The 25,332-nt window shown below is 39.8% G+C and overlaps 2 protein-coding genes across 4 annotated transcripts in view; one reads left to right on the top strand and one right to left on the bottom strand.

Annotated features, from left to right (window-relative positions):
• The window catches only part of LOC128733753 (sodium/potassium-transporting ATPase subunit alpha), a 148,269-nt gene extending 142,024 nt beyond the window's left edge, over positions 1-6,245 (bottom strand). Inside the window, exon 1 of one of the 3 annotated variants that reach the window (XM_053827539.1) lies at positions 5,769-6,245. In XM_053827539.1, coding sequence (XP_053683514.1) covers positions 5,769-5,792 — 24 coding nt within the window. In that variant the 5' untranslated portion in view covers positions 5,793-6,245. The remainder of the gene's footprint in view (positions 1-5,768) is intronic. The other 2 variants (XM_053827532.1, XM_053827572.1) reach the window with 2 other exon arrangements.
• A 4,723-nt stretch (positions 6,246-10,968) lies between these two features.
• The window catches only part of LOC128745095 (ecdysteroid-regulated 16 kDa protein), a 29,718-nt gene continuing 15,354 nt past the window's right edge, over positions 10,969-25,332 (top strand). The window contains exon 1 of the mRNA XM_053842081.1: positions 10,969-11,061. The gene's annotated coding sequence lies outside the window, so the exon portion shown is untranslated. The remainder of the gene's footprint in view (positions 11,062-25,332) is intronic.

A 25,332-nucleotide genomic window follows, 5' to 3' on the forward strand; every position in this document is an offset into this window, starting at 1 on the left:
TTTTCGTTGTATTTTATATGTATTCTAGTTACCTTTTCATCACTTCTTGAAGACTTAAATGTCAAACAGTTTTTATATATCGCGTAAAAAGAGCATATTGAACATTAATACATATAGAACAAGGACTCCTTCTACTCGATTATAAAGAACAACCTTATTTGCATGATTTTGAAGTTCTATCGCACTACAGAAATCATAAACTGCTAAAATGTGGAAAAAAATGGGAATGAAAATATTTTGTCATTTTGCCGTACTCCAACCAGGAAAATATCAGTATCACTATATAAATGTTAATATTTCAACGATCAGAAAGCGAAAGTAGAGAAGTGAAGAATTTCACGCATATAAAATGAAAATTTCTATCTGCCGTCAAAGTGAAAAATGCTAGTTGCTATTAGGACGGATGAATAAAACAGTTTGCTTTGCTTTTCCCCTGTGAATCTTATGGGAGGGTTTGGTCTGTCTTTTTTATTCATACGGCCTATTAAAAGTATGATAGCATTAGAGTAAATCTTTTATTTTTAATACACTTCTCATTAAAGTAAACTATTCTCTTCGCTTCTTTGTTCTCAGAAAGAATAAAGTTATGCATTTCGGGATATTATTCACTGCATGTAGCGTACTCTCGCTTTTTGTTACTAAATGAAACTTTCAATATTTTCTGTAAAGTTTATGAAAATCCGTAGATTTGAGCACTTGATCCGTAGAAAATTCCTAAATCCGTAGAAATACGAATAAATCCGTAGACCTGGCATCACTGCCCTACATAACTGCTACATCTATTATGATCAGTATTCAAACCATCAAAATCCATTCATAATTAGACGAGTGGTGCGTTCAAAATCTTTCATATTTTCGTGACGCTAACTAGAGTCGGAATAACACCTTGCGAAAGTACGTAGTCTTACGTAAAAAAAACGATGAAAACAATACAAAGTGGTCCGGTTTCAAAAGAGTGCGGACATTAGCAACTGGGTAAATAATGCATAATTTTTCATGGGTGATGTCTTCAATGAAGTTTATTAATAAAATATATCGCATCTTTCTGCACTATTAGGGTGACCGTGAATTCATCTATTAGGGCGATACGAACTGTTTTTTAAATAATTCCGGAGTGATTCGCGATTGGGACGCAACTAGCAAAATGTAAACAAATCGTTTTATCACACCATCAGCCTTAAAAAGACTTACAATATCCATAGCAAGAATCCTTTCTTCTGTTTTCATCGATAGAATTATTTATAACAAATTTTTAGTGATGGGCGTGTTTAATTAAGAAGTGTTTAATCAAAACAAAAGACAAATTGCAGTTTAGCCCCTTTCCTTATTATGAAGTAACAGACTTATTTGTAAATCGTTTCGTAAACAGGCGATAGTAAAGAGCGAAACTGCGTTGTTTTCAAAACACAGGCGTATGTAAACAGGCGAAATTAAATTAAAAAACCAAAACAAGGCGAAACAGGGCTGGGCGAATCTCATTGTCAAAATGCTTTGAGGCTCATTTCAAGGGGTTCAACTAGAAAACTAAGATTATCAGCATGAATGCAAAGATTTAATGCAGTATAGTTGGGAAACTATAAGATTGCTTTATTCTACGCAAATTTATGTCTTTAAACCCGATTTTTGTCACTTTCATTTTAATTACGACTTGAAAATGTACTTGCAAACCATCACAGTGGTATTCCTCATTGTTTAAATTTTGCTAGTTGCGCCCTAATCGCTAATCACTCCGGAATTTCAAAAAAAGAATGAAGGTCTGTGCCTAAGGTCACGAACACTGCCCTAACGTAGAACTACCAATGTAGATGAAATTCGATAACGCTGGGCATTTTTCAAATGTTCCAAAGTTTGTTACGCAAATTTATAACTTTGTTCCAAATGCCTATATCTTGTGTATCAGTTTCTTATAATTTGTAGTTCTATAAACAATTAAACCACCAAGTCACAATCACACAGATTTTGGTGATTGGTGGCGATACCACATTTTATAGATTTTTGAGTGGCGAACCAGGTAACTTTAGATAACTGACTAGAAACTATACACCAGTTGTAATCGTTCGCTTAAAAAACTACAAGGTATACAGCCCTAAGGGTTGTACGAAAGGGTGACGTAGGACTATATCAGATCATCAGATCAAAGACTAATGTAAACTGCATTTCTGGCATAAGTATGTTTATAAGAAGAATCTGTGACTGCCATTGTTTAAGTGAATGTTTAAAAGAGAAGAGCGAAATATTCAGATTCAATTCTTCATTTAATGCAATGGTGGCTTTGAAAATACGTGGACGGTGGTTCATAAGTACAACGCCAGCAACCTTTGAGACATAGGAATTTCTTTTAAAAATCACTTGTGTGCATCATAACGGTCGAAATGGTAATGAATTATCCTCCTGCCACAGGGGTGAGGGGTCTCAAAGCATCATAAAATAAATAAGGCCATTGCAAATCATATTTAAAGTTTTTGTCACCCCCTCCCCCCTTGGAAATTGGCTTGAAAAATCGGGGGGCAAAAAAATAATTTGTAGGATATGAGTCAAATTTCTTTTTATAAAATCAATTGTCTGTAAGCTCTACAGTCTGAAAATTTCGAAAAATGAGTCTCCGAATTAACGCTTCTAGCACGAAACAGAAATGGAAATTCGAGCAATGGAATTTCCGAAAATCGTCCAAAAAAATTTTCCTTTGTTTTTGTCTTTTTTCGTAGATTTTTGCATAGAAAATAATAACGTATATATTAGAAGCAAGAATAGATTCGGTTTTCACGTTTAAGCTTTAAATAAAAATTCTTAAAATCCATGTTTTTTTTGCTCAATTAAAAAATTCACTTTGTTTTTTTTCGCCCCCCCCCCCTTTAGTGGCCGAACACCGGAAGGACAAAAACTTTTCAAAATATTTGTAATGGCCCAAATTCAAAATAAATTCATGCCTATAAAAAACCCCACACGCCAAATTTGGTGCTATTTGCTTGATTAGTTCTAGTGTTATGAGGAAATTTGTATTTCATTTGTATGGGAGCCCCCCTTCTTAGAAGAACAAGGGGTCTCAGTACACCATAGAAAAACATCTTACCTCCAAAAACCCCCACAAGCCAATTTTGGTTCCTTTTGCTCGAATAGTTCTCGAGTTGTGAGGAAATTTGAATATTAGTTATATGGGGGCTCCCCATCCTAAAGAGGGGAGGGGTCTCAATTTACCATAGAAAAAATTCTTGCCTTCTGAAACCCCTACATTTCAAAATTGGTTCCATTTGCTTTATTAGTTCTAGAGTTTTGAGGAAATTTGTGTTTCATTTGTATAGGAGCCCCCCCCTCTTTCGCCCCCCTTAAAATTGTTCTCTTAACCTCTTAAAAATTGCTGGTCATTTTATCTATCCAACGACATATAAATTGTTCAGGTTCGTTCAGTAGTTTAGTAATTATTAGCATTTGAAATCTTTCATTCAAACGTTACACTTCTTTTTTCGTTTTTACAAAGTGCTAACCAGTCGCAGTATAGTAAACAAAGACGTAGTCCTACGCCAAAATTTATTCAGAGCATAAAATATTTGTCATTAAAAACATTTTTCTAAACAGTAAATAATAATCAATTGATCTGGGTTATCATTCACAAAACTAAATCACTCTTAGCAATTTATTCGAAAATAGTTTAAAAAACGCCGTTTATTATGGCATATCGCTTTGATGTATGTTTGTCTTTCAACTAACATGTAAAATGCCAGTTAAAATCTCGCAGGTTTGAAGATTTTCAATTACTATTATCGTTCTAAGTATATTGGAGGTTTTCTTAACACTCTGCTTTTCAGTTATTTTTATACTTTAGAGCAATTAAGTCAAAAGCTTGTAAAGAATTTCATGGCTAGACTTCAAATAAACATTGAAAATTTGTGCCTTATGTGACGTGCTAGAATATTCCATTTTCGTTTTTATACAAGACTTCAGTTTAGAAAATATATTTTTAAAGTATATCGCTATAATCGGTTGAAGAGGAAAGGTAGGTGCATTCTTTTCTTCAACGATTTACTTTTAGGACATCAACTTTGTCTAGATTTAATGTTCAAATGATAAGATCGATCGAAGGGTAGGGATAATTGAAAAGATAGTTTTACAGTCTTGCAAACTTATTTACTTTCAGGACATCGAATTCGTCTAGGTTCAATGATCAAATAATTATATCGATCAAAGAGCAAGGGTAGCTTCGAATTTTTTCAAAAATTTTTACCTTCAGGACTTTAATTTTGTCCAGGTTTGCTGGTAATGAATAATTTCTGTCCTGTTGGAAAGCAAGAGTTCGATTACTTTTTTAGAATCGAAATAAACGAAACCGCAGGTATATAAGATTGTCGTACCGGGCAAGAGAGTGCTTCCATGCGATTGGCAGATTCGTTCGTTTTGACAATGCCTACTATTTATGCTTTTTTCAATAGTGATATTACAAATTATTATGTTTGTTATATTAATCAGTTCTTAGAAAAATTTCTGAGCGATTGATGCAAATATCCCTAAAATCCATTGAAAAATGGCTGAGTTATAAACGTGCACAAATCATAACCACTTTTCTTTACATGCTCATTTCTCGAACTAAAGTGCACCCCAATATAGAAAACAAAAACGTAGTTCTACGTTAAAAAAAATCAGCAAAGTTGTCATAGCGATTTATCGATATTAACAAGAAAAATGAAATCGAAAGATTTCCCATTCGTAATGTATTATGCATGATCATGATCCAAGTTATGATCGCTTTATCAGGATCAGTAGCAGAAAGGGCCCATATTTTCGTACCCCTATATTTACCCGCCCCATTTTCATCACTTTTCTGTTTTCCAGCATAGAAATTTTGCCATAACGACCGCAAAAACGTAAACAAACAGTGCACGATCGAAGCACAGGGCCACTACCTGCTGCAGCACTTCCCCTCTTGCCTCTTCGTCTACGAATTGCGAAACTTTTGCTCCGGTCCGGCCTCGCGGTCGGTTTGACGGTAGCACGCAGCTGACCGACCGAAGATCATTAAAACTAATTAGTGTTTGAAAGTTTCCACTGTCGTCGCATATTTCTTCCGAGCGACTAATGAATCGTCTGTAGGAGACGGTCGCTGACGATAGTTGTTGGCAGAACCAAAAAATATTAAAACACGATTGGTAAATGGTAAACTTTTAATTTTTGGCAGCAGAATCATGCTCTGTGATACGACATTGCCTGCCAAACATTGTTGCTCTGATCAATAAATCGATAGCACGGATAAATGCGAACATATGTAAGTACCTATAAGTTTATGATTGTCACGGTGCCAGAATTGAAATGATTTGCAAAACACAACATAACAGGTAAAAGAATTCCTGCTCGAGTGCGCTTAACGGGGCGTTTCCTCTAGACTGATTATGAAACCTTCGCACCGTTTATTATTGTTGATGGAGAACTGACGCATTTTTAAGCCTGTGCGAATTGGGGACAGTTTTGTTCTATTTAGAATTTACAAGCACATGAGTCATCAATCTACTGAGGGAAATATTGCTGATAAGCTAGCACAAGATTAAAAGAAATGTTCGTACCCGATTCCATGCAATCGTTCATCCGAACTGATGCCATCCCTATTTGACAAGCTGTGTTGTGCCTGGTTCGAAACTGTCATCGCGAATAACATCGATGGGTGGGGATTGTAGGGCGGGACCATGGAAAAATTCCGCGGATGGATACAGAATATAGGAGCTATTCCGCTCGTGGTAAGGACACAAGATTATCTAGTTGATTGAGAAATGTGCAAAACTTACCTCCTCATCGATCGATCTCGCCATATTACACACAAAACACACTCAAAGTCTCGAACTAATACTTGCCTTTGCTCGCTAAGGTATATTCTCACCACACACAGCACAGCACTGAGCCGAAACTGAGCTACAACGACCGCGACCTGTCGGAGGCCCTGAGTTTGCTGTTTTTTCGTCTTTTTTTGCTTCTTCTTGTTCACACCCTACTGTTCTCAAACTTAACCAAAGAATAAAAACTCGTTGACTGATAGTTTTTGATTAAATAACACACCAACCCTGCATGGGAATAAAGTACACTGTCAATTTCACACCTGAAATCCACTAGCAACAACTTTAACTTTAACCTCCACCTGACGCGAACGGCAATGGCAAGAATTCTTGGTACAGAAGTTTTCACAGTACGACGGAACAGCGCACCATCAGACAGGTTCGTGGCTGGACGGACAGACGAACTCGAAACCGCAAGAAGAAAACCTGTCTCTCTCGCTACTCCACTCGTGCAGTCAAACAAGGCAAACACACAAAACAAAGCGAAACGTCAAACCCACAGCATTTGCACAATGTTTTGATCCCACTTGGTCAGATCGGAAGTTTTCCCAAAGGAAAGAAAGAGAACAGCCAACCTTTTTCTCTTTTGTGATCAACTCGACCCGTTAACAACCAGCAGACACTGATGGTAATGCACGACAAAGTGAGACAAATAGAGTATACAAAAAAGTGACGCAGTGATTGGCCTTGCCAGCGTTGCTGATATTGTTCAGGGGTTTGCGTGTGAAAAAAAGAAAGGGAAGTATTTTTGCTTTTGTCAACACTCACGCGTTGACAGTTCGGCACGAGATTTCCTGTAAGTGCGAGCAGCCTACGAAATCTCTTTCAACGCTGGCAAGGCCAATAGTTAATTCTGGCTTGTAACAACGAAAGGGCGTAACGCGCAAAAAAAGACTCGAATAAATTAAAGTTGTCTTCAGGTTCAGGGTACTGACACCTGTAACTTCCATAAGTTTGTAACGTAAATTTTAAGCCCACAACAAAACCTGTCTGGATTAATGGATAGTGTTTGCGAGACCGAGTCTCAAAACAAGCAAAAATTTCGCTTTTGTCGAGCGACTGTGTTGATTCATTCAATTTCAACCTGGATAGAATGAACAAGTTCGCTATAAGCGTTGCGTTGGCTTCATTTCTCGCCCTTCTGGGGTAATTTTTCAAATAGATCAAAAAGAGAGGAGACTCAAAGAGTATCTCTCATTGTCCCATAGGTCTATTTGAAAAATTACCCGAGATTTGTTTTGTTTAAGTCAAGGTTTTAGCGGTTTTAGCGTTTATTCGTCACTCGATTTGCACACTTAAACGATTCGGTAAAATTTACCGAAATCTAAACAGCTGAACGTTCGGTAAAATTTTTTATTGCACCAAACATTACTAATGATCTGTAAACGTCGATTGGCACCATCGAAATTTTTACCGAACGTTCAGCTGTTTAGATTTCGGTAAAATTTTACCGAATTCGGTGCTTTTTATTAAGTGTGTGCATCTACTTGCAGAGATTCTTTTGTGCAAGATAGTTCAACTTGGAAGCAATCGGCACACCAGCGCCTCTATGGTCTAGTAGCTATGGACTGTCACTTTAGTGTGTTGGAAATGAATATACGCTAGCGCACCCTTGTATCTGATAGCTGAAACTATGAGTAGCTCAGTTCGAGACAGGGATGCCAGATATGCAGATTTATCCGAGTTTCAATTTCCAATTCGGGACTAGAGTGACTATATACAGAGTGGCGCCAAGTCATCCCAAATGTATGCAATGCGGTTTATCCTAGGTTTTTCTTTCTCTTTCCTGCATACGCGTTGGATAGGTTGTCTGCTCGATTGGAATGACACTGACAGATAATTATCATTCCAATTTTGACATTGTCGCCACTCTGTATATAGTCACTCTATTCGGGACTACCCATTTAAAGTTGCTGGCCTTCTTCTGAATATTTGATAGAAAAGTACAAATGAAACCGATAGTCATGATGAAGTGAAACCCGTTTCACTAACGCTGACTTAAGCCAGTTGGAAACCGAAGCGGTGCTGCTTCTGGTGAAACCGAAGCTTCACTGCTTCATCGGTAAGTGACGCTATGCAATTGAAGGTGACGTTGTCGGGTCCTGCTTATTAGCAACTAAAGTTACTTCAGAACTTCATGTAGCATCCTAATAGCTTTGAAGTATCTATGAAGTACTCACAGCACTTCTTAAAGCATTTAGTTCCACGTATACTTGATATACACTACTAATCAGTAAGAAAGTTCCACGGAACTGAATTTGAACTAATTGTGAACTTTCGAGTTCGCGTGTCAAAGTAATATTCGAACTTCTGGTTGCTTGGGCAGTTATAGTGCTTTTACTTGATCGTTTGATTCCGATGGCAGTTTAGTTACTGTTTCAAACGTTCCAAAGGTAAAAAATGACTATATTGGCAACACAGTTCGTAATGTTTTATCGTCATAACTGGCAACATAGGTTCATTGCGTTTGTGTCGCAACCTTAATCGTGACTTCGTGCTAATCAAGCAAAAACATTTAAAAAAATTGCTTTCAAATACGAACATTCTTGCTTTGTCGTATACGATTAAACAACTGTCTAAACATTCTTGGGATAAGGAAGGATAAACTACGCTTTATTCACTATGTAATTTCGGAATGGAATTTCGATCCATTTCTTCTGATAGAACGGTTATTGCTAGGTTTATTTACTTAGCTCGATTGGTTTCAATAATGAAACAGCGATGATGACACAATTTGGCATTTTATCTGTCAAAAGCTAAAAATGACTATTTTTACGACCGTTCAGAAACACGACTGTTGCAATGCAACCACCCCGCTGTCACAAATGTCATTCCCATACATTTTTCGTGTAGCCAACATCTCATCTAGCCCACAACAAACTTTGCCTCGGACAAAATGTATTTGTGAGTAGCCCGCTCTAACTTCAGCCTCGGATGAATCAGTATTGGTAAGCTCCCGAACAAAGTTACACTCAAAATAATCCACACGTCCTTTCCACGTGATAAATCACGTAAATTTCTCTACAGGGATTTACGTGACTTTCTGGTGATTGTTATTGGAAAAAATAATAACATCTATCCGATTTTCACGTTAACGCATTAGTATGCGTGCGAACTACCTGAAAATCACGTAAATAGTACAGGAAAAGCTGGGTGGAAAATATTCACATAACTTTTCAGGTAACTTCGACGTGAAATATATTTTGAGTGTACTTTTTTGCTTTTTTTCTTTTTGTGTCGGACGTGTAGGAAGCGTAAAAAGATGTTAGCTACTTCTTTACCCTTCAGTTTCATACGCCTGGTTGCAACCGTTGTGTCCAGTAAGAGAATGCGCGCACAATACAACTCTGATTTGCATTTGAAGACAGAATTAACAAAAGGGCGAATGTCGCAAGCGTAAACAAACCGAGTGAGGGTTTGTTTTCCTATGGTGGTCCAGCAAAAAATAACTCTCACCCGCTTTGTTTACATTTGCGACATTCGCCCTTTTGTTAATTCTATCCAGATTTGTCAATTTCCATGAAATTGTTGATAGTACCATTCATTGTGATAGATAGATTTGAATTATTATTTTCTTACAACCAGCATGTGGACAGCCAGTTAAAATATCAATTATCTAACGTCTGGTTGGGTTCGTGCAAAAGGAAAGAATGACCGCTTACTTTTCTATGATGTTTCACTTTCAGGACATCAAATTGGACTAGGTTAAATGTTCAAACCTAGGACAGGACGTGCCATCTGGCTTCTTACTCTTCTTTTCATTATGGCCGCCATCCCGATTGAAAATTCTTTGTACACTCTGTGCCATGGTTCCCTGCACAAATTATTTTAAGAATCACTTAGTTTGCTCAACAACAGCTCTACAAATCGCCGCAGTTTCTGTCACTGAAATCATGTTTTGTATTCCATTTTGAAAATTAATATTCGTTTGCAAACAAAACTAACATACAACTACTAAAGAAATCAAAATTCAGAAATAATATTACTCATCTTTGTATTCCCACTAATGAGTTTCAGCAACACTGAAAGCGAAACCGCATCATATTTTCCAGCCAACGGTTGCATGCCACCTTAAGCATTCAGAAATTGGGTTAATTTTGGCTCAACGCCGCGGTTGACACTTGGCACGTCCTGTCCTAGGTTCAAACGATGATAAAATCGTTTGAAGAAAACGGATGGTTTTGGACTCTGCTATGGCGTACTTCCCAAGCACAGATATCAAATCGGTATAGGTTTAAACATCGTAAAGAATGTTGGGATGAAACCACACTAAACAGTGGGTGTGTTTAACTGTTGTCCCTGTCTGTGAAGCAAGATAATCACGAAGAAAATGTATGAGAAAATTTGACTTCAAAACTTTTCTTTAATTTTCACTATTTAGTGATTGAAAATGAAAATTGTAACAAAAACCACATAATTGCTACATCTATTATGAATCGATTGGTATTCAAACCATCAACATCCACTCAAAATTGGCCATTAGCGTTCAAAATCTTTAATTTTTTCGCAACACTCGCATTTTTGATTTTTTAGAATTAACCCCTGTACCAGCTACCTTCCTGAGAGACGTAGTACTACGTCAAAAGCGATCATTCAAACGTTGTCCGCATTAGAGCAGAATGTACGACGGACAATGTATGAAGATTAATTGTAAAATTCCAAGTGACTGTTTAACTGTTGCATAATTAATATTAAATCGTTACCCTTCGCAGACTTGTTAACCTTGAAAAATCACTTGCTAAAACCGGCATTGGAAAGTGAACTAAATTAGCATTTAAACTGTCCGGATCGTCAATGGGATGGACCGGCGAGCAGTACGTCGATCAGGTCAAAGTCAAGGCTTACAGTTGAATCTGGTAGGCGCCTTCGACGCATGAGCCACCTATCGGCACACACAGACAAAGACCAGATCAGAAACATCGGACACTTTGTGCTGATGTAGGCATTGAGCAAGCATGGGCCGAGAAAAACCGAAGCTTAATTAGCCTACGATAAGATGATTGACGACGTTAGCATTTACTACTGGTTTGCCGTAGATCGATTTTTGCGGGCTTTGCCTCGCGTGAGCTCGGTATAGCGTGTCGGACTTTACAACAGCCGCTGCCAGCCAACGTCAAAATCTACAGACTTTCGTCTAGTTTCGAAATCAGGCTTTATAGTAGACGAAAACGGGCCGCGAAACAGTGCTGGTGTGTGCTTGAAATTCCAACCGAGCTGTGGATATTGTGTTCTAGTTGAGTTGTGACTTGTGAGTATCTATCAGGAAGAAAACATACCCTTGCACGAGTTGGCAGTTACGATTGTTTACGTGATTTGCCTTTTAAGCTTCTTTTCCACCAAAGACGATCGACCGTTAGGCAGTGTGCCGTTTGAACCATCTCGAGCGTTACTGATTTTGAAAAAATGTCTCCGGATAGTGGAACGAACCTGACGGAAGCCATTAATGCTATTCACATAGGTCGAACGTGATAGTAGAGTTCTCGCGTCGCGATTTGCGCATTATGAATTGATGTTTATGACTCATCACTGACGAGTGCTCATATTAAATGATAAATTTTATTTTTTTTCCATTACACTAAAGTCACTTGTTACGCGGTTGTTCATGTGACTATATTTAGAATCCACGAGGGTTTTTATGCAACTGTAAGAATTAAGGCGTTTTGGGTATTTGGGTATTGCGAATTTGGGTATTTACATATCCATTGCGTAATTTTCAGAATTTACACCGTTTTGATTAAGGTGGAGCGCATCCTTCGCGCAAAAAATGACTTGAGTGTAATTGCAACACTACCTATCATCAGGAGTCAGCAGCTTCCAGTGTTGCCACATGTACAGATTTATCTGGAAAAGTACAGATTTTTCCGATTTTTTTGGTACAGATTCTGTACGGTACAGATTACAGATTTTTGTCATAAAGTACAGATGGGTGCAGATTTTTTGGGTGTCAAAAACTAATTTTTTTTCTTTCAGTTTTGTTACTTGAAAACAATAGAGGAGCACCTCTTGACATAAATGCAAACAAAACAAAACGTGTTTGTCTATAGGCGAATAAACGCAAAACTAATGAAGCCCATGCGACTCCTACATTTGGCTGTCCGAACTAGGAAAATGATGATCAGTTACAAATTTTCGCTGGACGGATATACAAATCAAAACATTTTTCATTTAAATCTCAGTAAAATGAATATTGCGAACATTGAATTTTCTGCAGCGGGTTAGAAATCTTATTTACCAGCTAGCGCACTGGTGGTTGCAAATGAAATGTGTACTTAGGACAAGTAAATTGAGATCCGGATTTAGTTTAGGTGTGTGTGGTTATGTTTATAGGTTCCGGACCGAAAAATTTAGATCCAGATATATTCATGAAAGTGTTCTATATATTGTTTAAGGTAATTTCAATGATTTTAACCAAAATTATAACAATATTTCATACAAGGCATGTTGAATCAATGTCCTTATTGGTTAGTATTTATTATGTAATAAAATTATAAATGGTTTTAAATAAAATGCAGGCAAATAAAAATTATAGTGAGTATATATGTTATTTTCTAACCCAACCATAACATTTGATTGATTCCAAAGCGCGCATTTTTAAAAAAAAATTCAAATTCGCTTCTTATGATTTTAGTTTTCTATGTGTTTTGACAGCTCGAAATAAAAATATCATCATTTTTACCGCGGCGCCAACTACTTGTCGAATGAAGCTTTTGTTCACCTATAAGGTTATGTACCAATATCATCAAAGAAATCAGTAATTTGCGATTTTTGTATTTTTTAAAGCAAACAAACCAGGTTTCCCTATGTAACAAACCAACTTTGTGGTACAGATTTTGGTACAGATTTTTGAGAGCAAAAGTACAGATGAAAAAGATTTTTTTACCTTCCAGTACAGATGAATATGTGGCAACACTGGCAGCTTCACGCTCTGCAAACGTAAGTTATTTTACAGTTTATGAGCTGTTTGCATTGGGAGCGGTGTATTGCTGAATGCTTGTCAGATAAAGAGCATCCGCTAAAACTCGTTTTATACGATCAATTACAGGAAATCTTATGTCTGAGGAAGTCACTTGAACGAAGGGCGTTTTGTTTCCTCGCCAAATTGTTTTTCTGGAAAAAAGTTAGAATGACGTAAAACTAACAACATCTTAAATTTTTTTCGCTTTGATAAGGAATATCTCAACTATGAATTCTCACCCAGCTCAGAACGAAACTCGTGTTATCTTGACATGACAGGATTGTTGCGCACGTGTAAGACCTAAACATGCGCCTATTTACTTATACAGAAAGTAGCACTTCAATTAGTTTAATATCCAACGACGTGCAGACAAAGAAGTTGATGTCCGTGATAGGGTCGGAGCACTTAGCGCTGCATTTCTCCATGTCGTATCAATGCAGGGGAATGCAGTTCAAGCGAGATAAGAATAGCTCACGTGACGATGCTCAGCTGTACAGTGCGATGGTAATATTCTGAATGTTCCCATTTGACATGTACTTGAATGCAGTGAAGCATCTCATCTCGATAAGGTATTTTTGAAGGATCTACATGGAGTTGGCGAACAGGTATTGCCACTGAAACAAATCAATGATTCGGTTTAGTTATCAAATGGAATGTTTAGCATCAGTATTATTAGAATGAACATTTTATTAGAAACAAATTCCATTAATATGATTACTTTAAATGAACTAATGGAACATTCCAAACAGGCGCTAGCCTTTGTTTCAGTTTCCTCTTGACGTAGGACTACATTTTTGTTTACTATTCTAGCGTACCTATACTTAAGAAATCCCTACGAAAACTAAACATCTAACAAGAACTGGTCGAGTTTTAAACGCTTACGGGCCTGTTCACAAGCTTTTAACAGGTAAAATGTTTAATTAATAGCTATGCATATGCTAGATGAAAAGTAAAATTGTTTTATATTTCTATCAAATTTATCAATAAGGATAATGTTTCAAACGCTTTATTCTTTCCGATCGGATTATTAACAGCAAATCAGCATTTTCTACCCAATTCCCCCGTAATTACCCAGTAATAACTGTTTTCGTTTTATATCCTTTAACGATTATTTTCTTTTTAAGCTGACTTTATGCGCTATCTATTGGATTTCAACTATTTCAGTTTAAAATTTTTAGTTGGATGGTAGCGTGGGGAAGTCGTCGCACGAACGTCGCATAGGGGTCGGATTCTGCTAGAGGCTCTGGCAAAGCTTAACGTAAATCTGGCCAACGGCGACACCACAAGTACCTTCAGTAGGAACGGTGCAGAGTCTATCATCGACTCGACATTCGGCAGTCCTGGTCTGATAGGAGACTGGAGGGTATACAATGGCTACACTCACAGTGACCAGGGCCGGCTCTAGACAATTTTTCGCTCCACGCAAATTCTCAAAATGGCGCCCCAAGAACAAACGAAAAACAGCCGGCGTTGCTGTGTGCAGACATTTTACTACCTACACACTCGCAAACACACAGTCTCGCGTCTTTCTGCAAACCACTCACGAGGCAAACAACTCGTAAGCAGCCAGCTACCCGTGAGGACTAGCGGCACACTGGGATATAGATTTTGCGTTACTTTTTGTTTTCTTCTTCATCTTACGCCCTCGATTCTACACGCGGGTGGGAGACTGGGAGTGCGAGTCCTCACGAGTTACCGGTATCAGTTGCTCAGGCTGCTATGACGTGCGAGTGCGACGACGGTGGCTGTTAGCTAATCACACACTTGAAAAAGTCTTTGCAGTGCATGAATAAACAAAAGCGGGAGTTCGAAAGGAATGCTTATGCCGGCATGTTCATTAGACCGATTACACGTGTGTGAGAAAATTAGCCCACACAAGTGCGGGTTTCGCAACACTGGTCACAGTCAACCGCCATTTCTTTTAAATAATTGTTGGATTCTTGAAACCCATTGCTAGAATGATAAGCCTTCAAAAAAGTTCGGTTCATATTTCCTGTTACTTCAGAAACTTTGTCTTCATATCTTGCTACTTCATCGAAGATGAATCTGCTGCTTGCGGATTCTGAAGAGATTCGAAAATCTTCCGAAAAATTCCTAAATAATTTAATATCATCAATGCCACTTTCCCACCACATTTATCTGAGTGTTTTGATTGTTGTGTTTGCGAATAGATTTTCATCAGGAGCAGGGATGCCAGGTGATTTTTTGAAAAGTCTTCACGAATCAAGAAAAAATGTCTTCATTTGTCTTCCTTCGGCTTTCCGCCCATTTAAACTGCATGGTGAAGACATGTCTTCACATGTCTTCAAGTGAAGACATTTCACTTTTTTGTAACAAAAATGTCTTCAAAATGAAGACATGTCTTCACTTCTGGCATCTCTGATCAGGAGGAGGGGGAGCGCAAACGGAAAGCGAAGAATGGCGTAGACGTATGAACCATGCACTGCAGGCACTACTTGGAATGATTCTCAAAGTACAATCATCAAAATTTGGGACAGTACGATGGGTCGGTCACGTCGCGAGAATACCGGATGACCGTGCAGGGAATATGTTCTTCTAGACCTTCATTGGTCTTAAGCGCCCATACACGTACGTATATGTTGGGTTGGAAACGAATAAAATGTTGGTGGGTCATTCAGGTCGAGCGACAAGCCCAACATCTTCTGCCTGCTTGGTTCGTAGCGCTAATACTCAGGCGAGAGTGTTGACCGAACATGAATTCACCAACATTTTCGGCCAACATGGTCGTACGTGTGTGAGGGTCTTTACGAATAGAGAGACCCAACTTACTAGATGGCTCGACCAGGTTTAAGCTGATTTGCTTGTTTCGAGATGCTCAACGAATTGGTGGCAAATAGCCCAGCACCCAATACAGCGGAGAGTAACTCTAGATACACCACTTGCCATCCCGACTTTATGCTGCTAAAGGAGAAGGAAGAAAGTTTTATGTTAACCACCACATTTAATGCTACAGTTTTTTTAATGTAGGCGAAATGCGCCCCCTCGAAGTGGCGCTCCAAGCAGCTGCTTGTTTTGCTTAAGGGAAGCGCCGGCCCTGACAATGACCATCAGGCGGTCCGCTATGGTGTCGGTCAGAAAACGAGGCGACAGGCGGCGAGTAGAGCCGACACTCTAACCACCCGTGGATTCCGAAGTATTTATGGGAGCGACACGAAGAGATTGAGGTGATCGCGGTATACCCGATCTGAACGCTGATCATTTGGTTGAGGTACTGTTGACACCACCATGCCTGGGAAAGCCCGACCTAGGTATGGGAGATCACCGGCTTACTGGTGGACAGATAAAATTGATGAACTCCGCGGAGCGTGCTTTCGTGCGAGGAGAATTATGCAAAGAGCCCGTTCGGACGAAGGCAGAGCTTCGCCGACGATTTGAAAATCTTCAGCTCTATCGCCGACGCCCACGTGCTTCAGCAACAGTTAGACAACTTTGCAGACTGGTGTTGCACAAACTGTATGAAAGTTAAACCGAGTAAATGTGCCACCATCTCTTTCTCAAGAAAAAAAGAACTTATCTCTTTCAACTACTAGCTCTTAGGTACTAGCGTTGGAAGAACTAACTGCATCAAAGATCAAGGCGTACTATTAGATAGCTGTCGTATCCGAATCTAGAAGACGAACCACACGTCTGTCATTCGCGAAAGTAGCACACAGAATGTTCTATCCGATTACCGATCTTTCTAACGATACAGGACCTTACGGGATATGTTGTACACACGTCAAAGAATTCTATGCTTGGTTGCCAGACAATATGTCGGACTTCATTAATGTCTGAGCAGTGCTACCATTCAAGTGTCATTTTTATCTTATGTTCAATTTTGTAACAAAGCAAGTTTCATAATTCATATATTCAATGAGTGTTATTGATTTCCTTAGATTCTACCTTACTAATGCTATTCACTACATCCGCCCTCGGCTATACTCTCTATAACTTATTTCATCAAAAAATTTAGAAAACTTCTTAAGACTTCTACGCGAAAATTATTAGCGTGTTTTTTTTTGTGTCTCTCACACATATTTGCAATTTAGCCATTAGGCGCCTCAAGCCTTTTTCAATGTATTCACTAGAGGTCACTAGAGGATAATTAATGTTTAAATATGAATTAGCATAGAACTCGTAAAATTGTTGCAAAGCACTTTCCATTGTTGTATTATTTTAATTTCATTCTACTGTTTATCATCATAAATCAGAAGTAAGCTATCCGCATCTTAGTGCTATGTGAAGTAGTAGAGGTGTGGAACAACGTACCGTTTGATTGTGTTAGCAGCGCAAATAATGTAAACAGCAAGGGTGACGTCAATCTCGCCCTATTCTTCTACGGGCATAAAAAAGCATAAACATTGTGCCGTACAACGATGACACTAATACACCTATACTTTTCAGCATATTACGAACACAAACATGCCGCGTTTGCCGTACCTAAGTAATAGTGTACATAGATCTTAGTGATCTGTGCCCTCAGTTAGGTTAGCTGTCAAGATTTAACTTCAACCAAGAAAGCTATTTTAGAAATCTAGCATAGCACTAGCACCCATCGAGAGCTGAGGCTGTTGTTTACACGTACGCGTAGTAAGGGTAGCTAGCTTTTTTTTTCGCAAATTTGAGATGCAAAAAAAAAACAAATATGACGGTATTACATTGTACAAAGGGAAACAATATAATATTGCCTTTTCTTATGCTAACTTCAGGTTCATACCAGATTACCTCTCAGCCTCTGCTACTACCACTACCACTGCTGAACTGTAACAATATTACTCAATAATATATCCCGCATTTTGCACCTTATTGAACACCGCAGTCTAAAAGTGCGACTGGCACAAAAAATATGATAATACGAATGCTGTGAGTGAGAAAGAGAAAGAGTGACAACTGCAATGTTGCTGTTTTCTTTTGTCATATACATTGGCATTAGAGAAAATAATCTGGATTAATCCAGGTACAGCTGTAAAGCATAATACTACATATAGGTACAGCAATATACTACTGTAACAATATACTCAACTCCAAATTGATTTGTTTTTTTTTTTTTTTTTTTTTTTTTTTGTCAAACAACACTCTCGTTAGTAATTTAATTCAGTGTACCGAACTTGTTTTCATCTGCTGCTAAACTCACCGCTGGGCACTTGGGAGTTCGTTTTGACGGTTCTGACAATGACAACATTGGGGAACAAAATATTTAGCGCATATTTAGTGAGAACACCGCTACTGATGGTTCACTATATCATGTTGAGTTTTATCTCGTGTCTTCTCTCACTAACCAAAACCTGGCCAAAACGGAGTAGGTATGTAAAATAAAGTGCTATTTCAAGTTGAAATGTTTTGATTCAAGTTGTATCAGTCAGCCAATCGCTTTGGCTCCTCACAAGTATGTTCCGACCAATAAGTTAAACAATCATCCAATCCTGCATGACACCGCAGTGTGTCCATCAACGATTTCAGAAACTCAACTCGAGCATAATCACTTTAAGTATTATGTCTCGTCGGTGGTTGCGCACTACCTATACGATTCCCGCCCATCAACGCGAGGGAAATCGGCCAGCTTGCATCCTTGGATGTTTTCAGTTCATTTTGGAGAACTCTTGCGACAGTTACCATAGTGCTTTCGTGAATACCGCTCGGTCACTAGAACCCAACTTTTCGTTTTAAGACAGTCAACTACTATTACTATTGCTCAGTACCGTATATCAGGTAATCAAACTTCTGCGGCACACGTTGATTTTGCAGCAGTACCAAAATAGGTAGACTGCCTATCGAAACCATTCAGACTCCACGAAAACAAGACAATCCTATGCATTTTGCCACCCTCGCAGTTCTCCATTGAACCTGGAAATGCATACTCATGAAACTTGCACTCTTCTGAGGGGAAAGGACTCCCATTTTGAAACGACTACCAGTCAGGGATGTTATAATATAGTTCTGACGATCGAACTGAATGTCGATCAAATGAGTTATAAAAGCTAGTTCCAGAAATGGGATCTGTGCGAGCAGTCCAATGTCCAACATAAAGCCATGCTGGCTATGCTGCTATAGTAACACAGATGCTACCGCATTTGTCGAAAATTCAGCAGACAAAGACGGCTGCACCTTGGTGGTATTGACCAACTTAATGTGACTGAAGTGGCTATATACGTTGAATACCCGAACGAACGTTCTAAATGTTCTACGACCAAATGCGAACATGCGAACGTTCAGAACAAGCGATGATTTAGCCGGCGAATGCTTTACACAAAGAAAATAATTTCCTGAGACACTATTTATCAACCTTTAGTTTTTCAAACGAATTCATTACCGGACCCAAAATGAAGCTGCAGAAACCTTCGTTTATCTAGTCTAACGTTTTCTATCACGCCGGCTGCAAGACCTAAATCTATACATCGTTAATTGCCAGTCAATAAAACAAATAATGCAAATGTTTTTAGGAGCTAAGCCTTACATTTTCATCTTGTTGCTCAAGATCAATAGAATTAACTGAGAGAAACAAAAGTCGGTATAAGGAAACTGCAATACTGTGCTGGCATTCCAACTAAAGCGACTTGTTTCTGCTGCCAATTTAATTGCGTGATAATGCTTAAGTACATATAAAGAATTCGTTTGTCCCAACAGGTGGCCTCATGATAGCGAGCTCTGACAGCGTTGACATTGCGTTCATAAACGATAGAAGTGTATATCTCTGTATTTATGAGTTTAAACTATATCGATCAAGCACCGCATCTTAGAGTTTGCAGTACTGGGAAAGTGTTTGACCTTCGTATCCGAGAAGGAATGCTTCACATCCGTACCAAGCATCTCTTTTTTTAGAGAAATTTCACCATGATCACCGTTTTTGCCATAATCGCGAACTGAGAATCGTGATCATCCTATATCACTCATTATTTATTTTACCTTAGTTAACAAAATCTTGGCAGTTTTCTTACATTTTTCCAAGTTCTTAGTCCGTTTCGCTGTCATTTAGAATTTGCTGAAACCACTTCGCTAAGCGTTTTGATTGCTTCATGTAGTTCATGTATGTAGTATCTGCTGAGAAAGCTTCGCTCAACCTTTTTTTCTTGCTGAGACCGCTTCGCTCAACTTTTTTTTTTTTTTGCTGAGACCGCACCGCTCAACTTTTTTTCTTTTTTTTTTTTGCTGAGATCGCACCGCTCAACTTTTTTTTTCTTTTTGCTGAGACCGCTCCGCTCAACTTTTTTTTCTTTTTTTGCTGAGACCGCACCGCTCAACTTTTTTTTTTTGCTGAGCTTGCTGCGCTCATGTGACGTATTATAATTATTATGTTTGGGACCGCTTCGCCCATAAAAATAAACTTTTCGTTCGTACAGTTATAAACTTTTCGTTCGCACAGATGAAATTGAGTAGATTCAATATCTACTTTTCACTTTACTTACCTACCAGCTGCGCCATGTCGTATCCGAATCTAGAAGACGAACCACACGTCTGTCATTCGCGAAAGTAGCACACAGAATGTTCTATCCGATTACCGATCTTTCTAACGATACAGGACCTTACGGGATATGTTGTACACACGTCAAAGAATTCTATGCTTGGTTGCCAGACAATATGTCGGACTTCATTAATGTCTGAGCAGTGCTACCATTCAAGTGTCATTTTTATCTTATGTTCAATTTTGTAACAAAGCAAGTTTCATAATTCATATATTCAATGATTTCCTTAGATTCTACCTTACTAATGCTATTCACTACAATAGCAAACTATCGTTCAAGCAACATTCATATGTAATCGGGAAAGCCTCTAGAAATCTAGGTTTCATGTTCCGGATCGCTAAGGATTTCAGTAACATCTATTGTCTAAAGTCCTTATGCTGTTCGCTGGTGCGTTCATCTCTCGAGTATTGCTGCCAAATTTGGAATCCACATTACCAAAATGGAGTTGATCGTATCGAGGCTGTACAGTGGAGGTTTGTGCGCATTGCTCTTCGACGCCTTCCATGCAGGGATCCATTTCAGTTACCTTCCTACGAAAGTCGTTGCCAACTAATCAATGTGGATACATTAGTTGTCCGTTGCAATGTTGCCCGTGCTATTCTCGTGTCTGACGTCCTAACTGCTAGAACAGAGTGCCCAGCATTGCTCAACAGTATTCGGCTACATGTCCAACCAAGAGCTTTGAGAAGTCAAGGATTACTACAACTTCTTACGAAAGAGTGGGATAACTACAAGCGAGCCTGCTTTGAAAGGTTATGTGCTAGTGCCAATGCGAACCCGTGGGGTGATGCCTACAGGGTCGTACTCATAATGGCAAAGACCAAGGGCGTGATGGCGCTCGCAGAGCGATCGAGATGCTGAAGCGGATCATTGAGGGCCTCTTTGCGCGCCACGAGCCAAAGCCCTCGCCTCAGGCCGCTGAGACGTCCAACGACCGACGTTTCAGTATCTCAGACCATAGCGTAAGATGGTCGACCTCGCTGCCGAACACCCAAAGTAACGCGGGCGATAGCGGTTTAAAAGTCGGGGAGGAAGCGACGGTTACTAACGAGGAACTCAGTGAGATGGCTAAATCCCTAAAGGTGAGCAAGGCACCGGGACCGGACAGAATCCCGATTTTGGCCATTAAAGCGGGTATTTTGGAAGCACCCGATTTACTCGGGGCAGTAATGAGTAGATGCCTGGAAGCTGGCCACTTGCCGGACAGATGGAAGCGACAGAACCTGGTCCTATTGCCGAAGCCGGGAAAACCTCCGGGTGTCCCCTCGTCATATAGATCGATCTGTCTGCTCGATACTGCCGGCAAAGTGCTGGAGAGGGTTATCCTTTACAGACTCGTACAGTACACGGAGGGTACAAATACAAACAGACAGACGTCAACGTCAAGGAAACAATTCGGCTTCCAAAAAGGCAAATCTACGGACGTTGGATGTCATCTTGTCTGTCACTAAGACAGCCGAGGTGGCAATCCAGCGCAAAAGGACGGGTATTCGCTATTACGCAGAATTGATGGCCGCCCACTCTATAAGCATTGTTGAAGAATGGATGCGCTCCAGGAAACTGGAGCTAGCGCGTCATACAACGGAGGCAATCGTGGTGAATAACCGCAAGTCGGTACAGCAAGCAAAGATCAGCGTCGGGGACTGCACTATTTCGTCAACGCAGGCCTTAAAACTCCTGTGAGTCATGGTTCAAGTTCGGGAGCCACGTCGACTATGCCTGCAAGAAGGCTTCCACAGCTATTTCTGCATTGTCGTATGATGTCTAATAGCTCTGCGGTATATGGCAGCAAGCGAAGGCTATTAGCCAACGTAGTTCAGTCCATATTCAGTTATGGCGGGCCGGTGTGGTCATCGGTGTTAGGTACCAAAAGCTATCTAGCCAAGCTGGAAAGCACCTATCGTCTCATGTGCTTGAGAGTGGCGAGTGCGAATCGCACAGTTTAACATGACGCAATCTGCGTCTTAGCGGGTATGATGCCTATTGGCATCATGATGAGCGAGGACGTAGAGTGCTTCAACCAATGTAGAACTAGAGGCATACGGAGTGCCACAAGATCGGCCTCGATGATCACACGGTAGCGGGCAAGGTCTAATTCCAAAAAGGGCCGGTGACACATCGATATATCCCGGAACTATCCAGGTGGGTCAACAGGCGCCACGGCGAAGTCAATTTTCACTTGACGCAGATTCTGTCAGGGCATGGTTGTTTTAGACAGTACCCGCTCAAGTTCAGGCATGCGGAGTCCTCCGCGTGTCCCGAATGCGTGAATGTAGAGGAAACTGCAGAACATGCTCTTTTCATATACCCTCGTTTTGTGGGCGCGAGAAGCAAGGTCTGGGGAGCGGTCCATGCGGCTGCTACCCAGATTGTACGTGAGGTACAAAACCACTGGAGAGCCGATCAACCGAAGCCGAGTTGTCTTCGCAGATGTCTGACAGTTATGTATCTTCCCAGGTCAAACCTGGACGAGGTTACTACGGCAGTTGATCTGCAAAATGCTCTGAAAGACCAAATCAAAACCGAGATGGTGCCCTCAGTCAACAGTCAATGTCTGACAAAAGGTAGATGGTGGCATGCAAATCGCAACCATTAATGTGCCAGAGGCAATCGCCAATAAATTGTTGGCGTCTCGCAAAATCAAGATTGGTTGGTCCGTGCGTGCATCCCCGGACAAGCAGCGCTTCGAGCGCTATTTCAGGTCATGGGTTTCGGTCGTCGAATGGCAGCGATTGCTGTCATGGCCATGACAGAAACCCATCCAAGTGGACCGACCAAGAAGGGTACGTGATTGCGATGCGTCTACATCTGCGGCTTCTAGGTGATCACCGGAGCAGTTCGACCAGATGTTAAATAAGCTGGCAATGTCCGGGCAGTCGAGTGGGATAGTTGGCACACTACTCCTAGAGGACAAAGCTTATTGGAAGCTTTGTCCAAGCTGGATGTGAATCTGGCTGGCAAGCGAGAGCACCGTTAGTGCCTTCTGCTGAGGGGTACAACAATCGATCATCAATAACACAATGTCAGGTTGCATAGTACGCCTATATAAATAAACATTTTTAACCGTTATGTGTGCGACAAAAAAAACACCTTTAGCAGGGCGACAAGGGTACCCGGGTACCCAAAATTGATATTGTTATAACATCAACAATTTTAAACCGATTTCGACGAAATAGGTGTCATTTGATTCGTTTATTTATCTAGTTTTGAATCATTTGGCCATTTGGCCACTAAAAGACATACGGGGCCCGAAAATCCGGAATTCCGACAGAGTGTCCGCTGTGAGGAAGAGAAATGATTGTATTGCAGGAAAATCAGTCATGCGGATATAAAAACTCTAAAAATTCATACAATGTACTATTTCATATAATGAGATGAATCAGGTTGGCCATTCCGGAGTAGGTTCCTGTGGGGTCATGGGTGGCCAGTCCAGGATTGGAGGTAAAACCTAGCAATATGGGTATCAAAGTTCTTGGAATTAGTTCGGTAGGTGATATTTTTTACATTTCGATGTATTTTGATTGGTTATTTCGAAAATGGTTTCTACGGGGTCACAGATGATACCGCAGGATTCAAGATAATGCTTAGCATTATCAGAACCGTTCAAAACGTAGAACCATCCGTTATACATTTGGAACCAGTTCCCAAATTATCAATCAGTACTAAACTGACCATTTCAGTTCAAAACATCTAAAAGATCCGCTAAACCAATTCTAATATTGGATTAGGCACCCAACTCGCCATCTGTATCCCTACAGGAACCAAATTCTGGAGTGGCCAATGCGATCTAAAGTCACCAATTTATATAATTAGATGAAAAATGGGTCCACAGTGTCAAGTTCAAAGCTAATAGGTTTACTGAAAGCTGATATTCTTTCAAAAACATGCGGCTTCCCACATTTTACCGGATGTTGCTCCGGAATTACCGATTCCCGGGAACTACTTGTCATTTGATGGCCAAACGTTTTATCTAATCAAAACTAGATAAATGTACGAATCAAATGCCACCGGTTTCATCCAAATCGGTTCAACATAACTAAAGTTATGAAGATAGCAAATCATGGGTACCCGGGTACCCTTGTCGCCCTCCTACGTAATAAAAAAATTCAAGTGACTCTCATGGCTAATCCCCTTTATGGATATGCACCAAAAAAACCTCAATTACTTAAGATCAACGAGTTTTACGATGTCGCAAAATTTCAATGACGTATGTTTTAAATTGAATGAGTTATAACTATTTTAAAACTGAAAAGGTACCCGGGTACCCTGTCGCACACATAACGGTTAAAGTCAGAGCAATACATTATACTGCAATTTCTTGTTCTTGTCGTCGAAACAGTATATCAAATTTACAAATTACAAATTTTTAGAGATACTAACTCGCTTTTTCTTAGAATAGAATTTAAATTTGAAACACTGCGCTGGGTTTGTTCTTACGAAATGCATACTATACGAGTTATGATAAAACTCAGCACAGGAAATGTATTCCTTCTTACATCCAAAACCGTGCTTTTTCACACAGAATAAATGCAATGTATGGGAAAGACGCATCTCCTGGCGTAAGTAGCGAAGGGTTTTCGATGGTAGATTTAATGTTTTCCCCGAATACTGCTGTTGTAGTCCGTCCCATAGAAAACGTTCGATCGTTCAATTCAGGCTTAAAAAGTATCCGCCTTATATTGCTCAAGTTTGATTTATCTTCACCTCTCAAACAGGTAATCATTTGCTTCTCTGGTGATTGCATCGAATCGATTTTTGCGCGTATCCTCTTTGCAGTGTGCGGTGTGTGCATGTTAGAACAGTCACTGTTGGGCGTATTTGGCAGGTGTGCTGCATTTCGTTTTTCTCGCAAAAGTAAAGATTCTAACCTCTGGTGCACAGATTATTGCATGCACTTCTTTGTGACGTCTTCCTTTTCGATAGAACGCCCGCAGCGTGTTGAAGTTTGCTTTAATGGGATTTTTTTTTTATTCCATTTAGTAATCAAGATTCTACACACGTCTGCTACGTCAGACACCGCCGCCGCCGTTTTACCGTACACCATTAACCGATCGCGTCTAAGTATTGAGCTAGCTCTCGGCTCAGCACCACAAAAAGCAAGCCT

The sequence above is a fragment of the Sabethes cyaneus genome, chromosome 1, assembly GCF_943734655.1.
Source record: "Sabethes cyaneus chromosome 1, idSabCyanKW18_F2, whole genome shotgun sequence".
NCBI lineage: Eukaryota > Metazoa > Arthropoda > Insecta > Diptera > Culicidae > Sabethes > Sabethes cyaneus.